This window comes from Triplophysa dalaica, chromosome 18, assembly GCF_015846415.1.
Source record: "Triplophysa dalaica isolate WHDGS20190420 chromosome 18, ASM1584641v1, whole genome shotgun sequence".
Classification (NCBI taxonomy): domain Eukaryota; kingdom Metazoa; phylum Chordata; class Actinopteri; order Cypriniformes; family Nemacheilidae; genus Triplophysa; species Triplophysa dalaica.
Window position 1 is genome coordinate 19,504,554 of NC_079559.1, and position 8,505 is coordinate 19,513,058.

At 39.8% G+C, this 8,505-nt stretch overlaps 2 protein-coding genes across 3 annotated transcripts; one reads left to right on the plus strand and one right to left on the minus strand.

Moving 5' to 3' along the window:
* Positions 1-1,296: 1,296 nt before the first annotated feature.
* bcl2l16 (BCL2 like 16) lies at positions 1,297-3,120 on the plus strand. 2 transcript variants are annotated; one of them, XM_056772301.1, is made up of 3 exons: positions 1,297-1,438; positions 1,638-2,237; positions 2,893-3,120. In XM_056772301.1, the coding sequence occupies exons 2-3, from the start codon at positions 1,770-1,772 to the stop codon at positions 3,022-3,024; spliced, it is 600 nt and encodes a 199-aa protein (XP_056628279.1). In that variant the 5' UTR covers positions 1,297-1,438; positions 1,638-1,769; the 3' UTR covers positions 3,025-3,120. The 2 variants fall into 2 exon arrangements, with proteins under 2 accessions (XP_056628279.1, XP_056628280.1); XM_056772302.1 differs by having other exon boundaries at positions 1,735-2,237.
* An 895-nt stretch (positions 3,121-4,015) lies between these two features.
* Positions 4,016-6,946, minus strand: tubb2b (tubulin, beta 2b). The gene is made up of 4 exons (XM_056772299.1): positions 6,789-6,946; positions 5,537-5,645; positions 5,325-5,435; positions 4,016-5,239 (listed from the first exon to the last, which is right to left on the minus strand). Exons 1-4 carry the CDS (start codon positions 6,843-6,845, stop codon positions 4,179-4,181), a joined length of 1,338 nt encoding a protein of 445 aa, XP_056628277.1. The 5' UTR covers positions 6,846-6,946; the 3' UTR covers positions 4,016-4,178.
* Positions 6,947-8,505: the final 1,559 nt, after the last annotated feature.

The following is an 8,505-nucleotide window of genomic DNA, read 5'->3' on the forward strand; positions in this document are numbered from 1 at the left end:
TGTTTTTATCATAGTTTTATTTTAAATATCATGGTCCAAACTATGTTTAAATTACAGAGAACAGCGTCGTAACTAGTTTTTATTACAAATAAAACAGTTAAACTAGCCTGTGCTTACTGCAGTGGTCAATTTTGTTGAACATCTTTATTTATTTATTTTAAAAGAACATTATTAATAGACATACACGATATGTAATTCATTTTACCATCATACCTTGTATTTTATTTTAAAGAAAGAACACCTGCGATTATCAACATATATATATATATATGAACTGTGAACTGTGCTTATTTATTGTACAAATATACAAACAAACATTGGGTATTTGGATCCACTTTGAGCAATTTAGCACATCACCCAAATTGCATTGCTAACAAGTTAACTATTCTGTAGAAAAGGAGAAAAGTCAGTTGTAGTGTTGAAAACGTCAATACTTTTATAGAAACTTAGACATACCGCCATCTGTCCACTTTTTATAATGTTTGTTGCTGTACATTCTTCGTCAAACGAGGAACATTCGGAGCACACTTCTAATTTATGCCGCTCTCGTTATTTACTAGTTCGTGTCAAGGCACATGTGTATTTAACAGAGCACGTCACGTTAGCGCCATCTATTGGATTTAGCTTGTACTGCACCCAAACAGACATTTAGATGACAGTAACTCAAGTGTTTACAATCATCTGCAACCAAATTCTGTTGATCACAAGGAAAGCTTATATTAAGATTTTAGCTCACAAAAACAATAAATAGTTGAAAAAGAGCTTTCAAAGACAACATCCAAATTAAATATACTGTATAGAAACGATATAACCCTTCAAATATAAACTGTAGCACAATTAAAAAGCAAAGTACCTCTATCATGGATCATGATTTAATAACTTTAATTATTGATATCAATTTAATCCTACACAATCGATAATATCGGAAATAATGTTGTGAAAGTATCTGGTTGACGCTGCAACATAGAATGTGGTGTTTTAACAACTTTTTAACATTTTTCCCTAGAGCCACAGTGGTTCTCTACTTCTCTACGCTCATTAATAAACACACCTATACATTTATTTTTGCCATGATCATCATCTAGTGAAATAATGATATAATGACAGCTCCCAAATTATTTGGGTTCAACAAGTTACGGCGAGAAGTTGAGTTTTGGGAGTGGTTTGTAGGCTGGTAGCAGTTCTCGTAGCTCCAGTATGTTGAGGAGTATTTATAGCTGTTCCCATGCAGTGTGAGTGTCCCATCCCAAATGCATGCAATACGTTTCGGCTTCTGTATCTGTTACAGACAAGGAAGCTAAATATAGTCGGAGTCGACGACAGCATGCACATTCAACACACACTTCGGCTTATTCCAGTTGTACATTGTACTTTTTTCAGCTGTTAGCTCATCCTGATTGTTTACTAATGGCCTGATTCACATCAAACTGCAAAAAAGGTAAGTTAAGGAACACTGTGGAGTGTGTGCGTTTGTGTGTGTGTGTGTTTCTCTGATTCAATATTTGCTATGAGTGGTGATCTTGTAGTTGCCAACTGATCATTTAAAAGTATGAATTCAGGCCTAAATGTAGAATAGTGTGTGTGTACTGTAAATGTGCAAGGATTTAAAGCATCAACATTTTCTTTTCATTTTCAAGAACCATCAGTCCTCAGGAATATAACCGATAGGAGTTTATGTAAACAACTTATATTTGAAATGAGAGGGCGCTAAAGAGAGACTTCTTGACATTATAGTTGTAACTGCCTGTCGAGGGCAGACCTTTGACATTATGGGACTGTCGGATGACGGTGTGATAGGCCGAGGCCTGAACAGCCCTGATCCACTGGTGCGTGAGGCCTATCTAATGGCCTATGACTATATCGACTATGTAACGGCCGAACCGGGCGTCTCACTCGGACCAGCACCAACCCAAGTCACCGCTGCCCTCCGTCACGCCGGAGATGAACTGCTTACCCGCTTCCCCATCTTCTTCCGCCGCTGGCCGCGCGTCTTCCAAGACGTGACCGAACAAACCGCATGCCAGGTGCTAGTATCTATCCTGGATGAGCACTTTGCACCTACGAGGCGCAGAGATCTGGCCTGGAGTGCCGTGCTGTCCGTGTTTGTTCTGGCTGGCCAATTGGCGCTACACTGCCAGGAGAGAGGCATGCCCAGTGTACTGCCCCAGATTCAGGAGTGCGTGGGCAAATACGTAGAGAGGGTCATCTGCCCGGAAATTAGACATAAAGGAGGATGGGTGAGTGTCAAGGGTCTCTTTATAAGCCATTGGTAAGCATGTGGTGCTCTGAGACTTTGCTGAAGCAGGTCTGATCCGTCAGATAGTTCATGAATATTATGTCATCATGTATTAACCCTCATGACCTGTATGACTTGCTTTCTTCTGTGGAACACAAAAGAAGATATTTTGAGGTATGTCTCAGTGGTCCATACAATGTAAGTCAATGGGGACCAATGTTGTTCATACTTTCAAATATCTGTTCTGTAGAAGAATGTCATACAATCAATTTTGATCAGTAATAATGGCAGTTTATATGGAAATGTCTCAAAGTAATAAGGAGCTATAATGGAATGTGTAGAAAATGCACTGAAAGAGTAAGACTTGTAGTCTTGTATTTGACACCTGCTTTCAGATGTTCCCGAATGCCAACTTGTAAATTATATAAATGTTAAATGTGATCAAGGTTTTGACAAACCTGTCCCTTAACTTATCTTATATTATAAAAGCACACAATTATTTTATAGCTGCAAGGATATAGAAAGCAACATTTATTGCTCATATAGTACATAATAATTTTCTATTGAAAATCATTGTGGGTTTTAATGGTTGTATATTGTGCCTAAGATAACAGTTTTATAAGGTTTGTGTCTATTTGTTTGTGTATTGCTCTCAGGAAGGTTTTGTCTTTCGTTTTGGAGAAAAGCAAAACCTTGAAGATCATGTGAAGAATGTGTGCTGCTGGTCTCTACTCCTGCTGTGTGTTGGGATCTTAAGCTACTTTGTATGGACAAGAAGGAAATCTTAGACCACAGCGCCATCTTCTGAGAAAACGTAATAAGGACACTGAATAAATGATGGGTGTGGCTGTAATACATTTTGAATAAAGTTCAAACAGACACCAGTTATAAACGTACTGAAAATACACAATCTAATGTTTCTGTTCGATTACACGTTAGCATTTAATCTCGAAAACGGATCAAATCAGGACACAACGGAGTAGATTCAGTACAATGTTAGATTGAAAGGTTTATGCTTAAAAGCTTGAAATCAGTTTTAATACAAAATAAGCTTTCCTGCAGCTCAGTGGTAAGAGCATTGCGTTAACGACGCAAGGTTGTTGGTTCGATCGCAGGGGATTGCAAATACCTATGTAAAATGTTTAGGATAAAGCAATGTAAGTCGAAAGCGTCTGCCAAATGCCTAAATGTAAAGGTAATCTCTTCACCAAATTTAACTGTAGTTCAAAAATTTGAATTAATGTGGGACATGAAAGCAACATACCAAATGAGGATTTTTTTAATTTCTGCAAATGCACCCACCATATTTCTGATATTTGTATTAGGTTTTAATGAAGTTTATTTAACCAAGTTCATGAGGAACATAATGTAATCAACCAATCAGCGCGGAGCAGATGCCTCTTGACGGTTTCTGCACCGTCCCTCCACCCCATCACCAAACTCCCAACTGGCATCTATCCCAGTTAAGGGTGGGGGAGCTCTGGATGGGGCCCAAGATTCAGAGCGCGGAACCCTCCATTCAGACAACACGCCAAATATGCTTTATGTTATCAAACTATATGTTAATGCAAACTCATAAGCATTCTTTATCAGCATAAGCAGCCAAGTACATAAGGGCTGGTACTATAGACACATATACTGCAATATGTGTTATTTTGACTATCGATGTCTGAAGCCGAACCCTTTAAGAGGTTTTGCCAGAATCTATCAAAGCAATAGATAATCGTTAACTTCATTTACCAGTGGAGGTGTTAATCTGTGAAATAGAGATTCAGATCCTTTAACAAAAGAAAAAGCCTTTTATTGACATCTGTACAGACAAGAGGCAAAAACAGAAGTGAAACCATTTAGAGGAAAAAGAACGGACATTGAGCTTTGGAAAGATTTTTCTTAAACGGCAGCAAAATGATACAGCCAGGAAAACACATATATATTAAGAGATTTAAGCCAACTCTTCTTCTCCCTCCTCTTCAAATTCGCCCTCCTCCTCAGCAGTGGCCTCCTGGTACTGCTGGTACTCAGACACCAGATCATTCATGTTGCTCTCGGCCTCGGTGAACTCCATCTCATCCATACCTTCACCAGTGTACCAATGAAGGAAAGCCTTACGCCTGAACATGGCCGTGAACTGCTCTGAGATGCGCTTGAAGAGCTCCTGGATGGCCGTGCTGTTGCCAATGAAGGTGGCAGCCATCTTGAGTCCCCTTGGTGGGATGTCGCAGACAGCGGTCTTCACATTGTTGGGGATCCATTCGACGAAGTAGCTGCTGTTCTTGTTCTGCACGTTGAGCATCTGCTCGTCCACTTCCTTCATGGACATGCGGCCACGGAAGATGGCGGCGACTGTGAGGTAGCGCCCGTGACGTGGGTCGCAGGCAGCCATCATGTTCTTGGCGTCAAACATCTGCTGCGTGAGCTCTGGAACGGTCAGGGCGCGGTACTGCTGGCTCCCTCTGCTGGTGAGAGGCGCAAAGCCAGGCATGAAGAAGTGAAGACGAGGGAAGGGCACCATGTTGACAGCCAGCTTACGCAGATCGGCATTGAGTTGACCAGGGAACCTAAGACAGGTGGTCACGCCACTCATGGTGGCGGAGACGAGATGATTGAGGTCACCGTATGAGGGTGTGGTGAGTTTTAGGGTGCGGAAGCAGATGTCATACAAAGCTTCATTGTCGATGCAGTAGGTCTCGTCAGTGTTCTCGACCAGTTGGTGGACAGACAGTGTGGCATTGTAGGGCTCCACTACGGTATCGGACACCTTAGGGGAAGGCACAACGCTGAAGGTGTTCATGATACGATCGGGGTACTCTTCGCGGATCTTGCTGATGAGCAGGGTACCCATGCCGGACCCGGTACCTCCACCGAGAGAGTGGGTGAGCTGGAAGCCCTGCAGGCAGTCGCAGCTTTCTGCCTCTTTGCGGACTACATCTAGGACAGAGTCCACCAGCTCTGCTCCTTCCGTGTAATGGCCTTTCGCCCAGTTGTTACCAGCACCACTCTGACCTGTTACACAAAGTCAAAACATGAAGCTTCCTTCTCTAAAATATGCAAATGTATTAAAATTAATTTAAACAAGAGCTTTACTAACCAAAAACAAAGTTATCTGGTCTGAAAATCTGACCAAAGGGACCGGACCTCACAGAGTCCATGGTACCAGGTTCCAAGTCCACCAACACGGCACGGGGCACATACTTGCCACCTAAAACAACATGACAAAGGATTTGGATGGAGAAACTATTTTCGTTTTTTTAAAAGTAAAATCACAATATCAACACGCCTGTAATTTATTCGGGGATGTACCTGATGCCTCGTTGTAATAGACATTGATTCTATCCAGCTGGAGATCACTGTCGCCATGGTAAGTGCCGGTGGGATCAATTCCATGTTCGTCACTGATTACCTCCCAGAACTAAAAGAAAAATAAATGCATTAAATACAGTTCCTATGGTCAAAGATAGGCAACTATAAAATCTGGCCATAAAACAAAATCGACAACCATATAAATTTACAGACTTTTATTAGTCATATCATATTGTGTTTAAAGGTTGTCTTGAGTCATAACATAAATAAAATATTTTTTAAATAAAACAATCAAAAAGCGTGCGAATCATGATTTGGTAAAATATGCAACCCTTTATTTTTTACTTCGATTACAAATGTGACCGATTTACGATGGGACAGATAATCGAGTAACCGGGGGTTGAAATATCGGTTTATATGTTAACACGAGGCGCATTGTGCTTCCACATGCGCATACAAAGGGCGCCAATTGTTCGCTCCACGTGAGCTTGCCAATTTGCAAACGTATGCATTTCATAAATAGCGTACGTACGTCTGGTACGTGTTTATTTGGCTAATACGTAAAAGCAAAGTCGCTTTTTAAATTAATAATTTGAAAAGGCGCGCGCGCGGTAGGCACAGCGGTTGGCTGTCGTCCATTTTCCGCGGGCTCTTTGAAAATTCTGCCTGCGTCACAAGATAATCCGTCACTTCCGCCAAAATTGGGGCGCGTTAATGCGTGATCGATTTTTTAGAGAAATTATTTCAACTAAAAAATAATTGAATCTAACGGATTGTGGGACATTTAGTTAATATTATGTAGCACAGATGCTCACATTTGATAAGTATTATAGCCTTGAAAGCATTTAGACTTGAGCACTTCCTTTTGTCGCAGTGCGTCTCACAAAGGGAAGTTCCCGGCAGAAACAGACACAAATGAACAGTTGGCACAGAAGCCTCCATTTTGGACAATAATTGGTCGAAATAGTTTGTCTACCATTTTAATATGTTTTTATTAATAAACATTTAATAAATATTTTAAATAGGCAATCACATAGCCAACTAAGCTCTCATTCAAAAACGACCTGACTGCTCTTTGTTCAACTGCTCGTATCGTCGACACAGAATTGCTAATAAATTTGGAAATTTGTTCAAAGAACCTTAGTCGCTCGAAAGAAAACGACATAACGTGAACGTTATCACTGCAAAACTATGATATTTAAAAAATACGTTATTTGAATTATATAGCAAATGTAAGAGTCAAAATGCAGACCTTAGCGCCGATCTGGTTACCACACTGTCCGGCTTGAAGATGCACGATTTCCCTCATTTTTTCTGATAGAAGGTTTATGGATTCCACGAAGCTATACACCCTTTCTTTCTTCAACTGGGTTGAAAGTACAGCCTTCCCCCATATTAATAGACTGCCTGTGCTCCACCCCGTCAGACGTTTTAGCATTTGATTGGATGTTTTTTTAAAGGCCCGCCTTAAGGTCTCCTTCTGTCAAATCACAACGAAGAGAGAACGAGTCGATTGGCCCTCGTCTACTATCAATCACATTTAATGTAAACGTATGACTTTCTTAAAGCAACGATTATTTAGTTGTGTGTCAAAAAGAAAGTTGACATTCCGCAGATGCAAGTCTCGGTATGAAGATCACTTACAAAGAGCCGTATATCGAGAATCACATCTTTATTATGCAGAATTTATCTGTGTCACTGCGTAGGCTTTCTGCCAAAAGCGCGATAAAACAGCTCAATATCATAACAGGAAGTGGAGTCAAGTTTCAAGCCATTATTTCCCTCTTTAAACATGAAGAAAACATCAAAATATAATAGCTGCAATCTCGAGTCATCATCACAAACAATAAATACAAAACTATATTAAAGAATGTTTAACAAAGAAGCACAGATTTCATTTCCAGTGTCCGCAAAACAAAATAGGCAAATTGTATGGTCATATAAATACTGCCCAGTGCCCACTTGACAAAGAATTGATAGATGGTTGAATATTTCAGTGTAAGAGGATTCTTTATGTTCTGTAAGGGCCTTCGAGCTTGTCATGAGCATCATGTATTTTCAATATGATGTTTATTCATGATTTGTCAACATAAACCCTTTTGTTTTACTAAAAGTTAGTTTAATTAAAATGAAGAATGGCATGCATGTGTACAGAGAGAATGCACGGTAATATAATCAGGCCTGGCACACAGTTGCTGTGACTTAGACTGAGAGAATGAGGGTTTGCCCATGTCATCTGCATCACACGTAAAGGCTTCAGGCCTCAGGGGTTTAACCGGGTTGACCAGATGAGGCGGCAGATATAGTTGCAGAAGCAGATGGCACTTTGGTGCTTTTGTGATTTGAGTTCTTTGAACTGTGTCTCATTGTATTTACAACATACATGAACATATTGTGCAATTGTATTTAAGAAAATCAAAGGCTGCTGAGTAATACACTGAATTGTTAAAGATGAAGAACAATCGGTTACAGTGAATGTGACAGAGTCATATTAACAGATTTTATTATCCACTTTGAATGAGTCATAATTGTTTAATAAAGTTCTTTTGATTTTTTATGAGTCTCAGCATTTGTAGTTTAAAGCCTTATACAGAGTATAAGTTAGCATGTTTGTCTTAAAAGCTTTATTTAAGGATGAGACTCAAAGAGCTCAGCTTTACGCTCATTTGAATGCATAAGCGTGTTTAAGTAAATGGTTTCTCAGGCAATGTGTGAGCAAAGGAGGGCGGAGTGCGTGTAAAGGTAAAAAGGAAATAAAACGGGGTCAGAATGTAACAAAACAACACTGAAGTAGTTGTAATGTATACATGTACTATTTTTAGTGAATACTTCTCAGGGGTATTATGTGGTAACATATGTGGTATCATTTTCTGTTGTTTTTGTAAAAGATTTATCTGATTCTATATTTCAATTTTTCAATTAAATTGAAATTTGTCTTCTCTGAAACATCATTCTTTTTCGGCCACCGG

Excerpts from the sequence above, each read along its gene's own strand:
- bcl2l16 (XM_056772301.1), top strand. The coding sequence starts at position 1,770 with ATGGGACTGTCGGATGACGGTGTGATAGGCCGAGGCCTGAACAGCCCT. Across the intron at positions 2,238-2,892 it reads TTAGACATAAAGGAGGATGG|GAAGGTTTTGTCTTTCGTTT; the intron begins GTGAGTGTCAAG and ends TATTGCTCTCAG.
- tubb2b (XM_056772299.1), bottom strand. The coding sequence starts at position 6,845 with ATGAGGGAAATCGTGCATCTTCAAGCCGGACAGTGTGGTAACCAGATC. Across the intron at positions 5,646-6,788 it reads GTAACCAGATCGGCGCTAAG|TTCTGGGAGGTAATCAGTGA; the intron begins GTCTGCATTTTG and ends TTTTTCTTTTAG. Across the intron at positions 5,240-5,324 it reads ACCAGATAACTTTGTTTTTG|GTCAGAGTGGTGCTGGTAAC; the intron begins GTTAGTAAAGCT and ends TTTGTGTAACAG.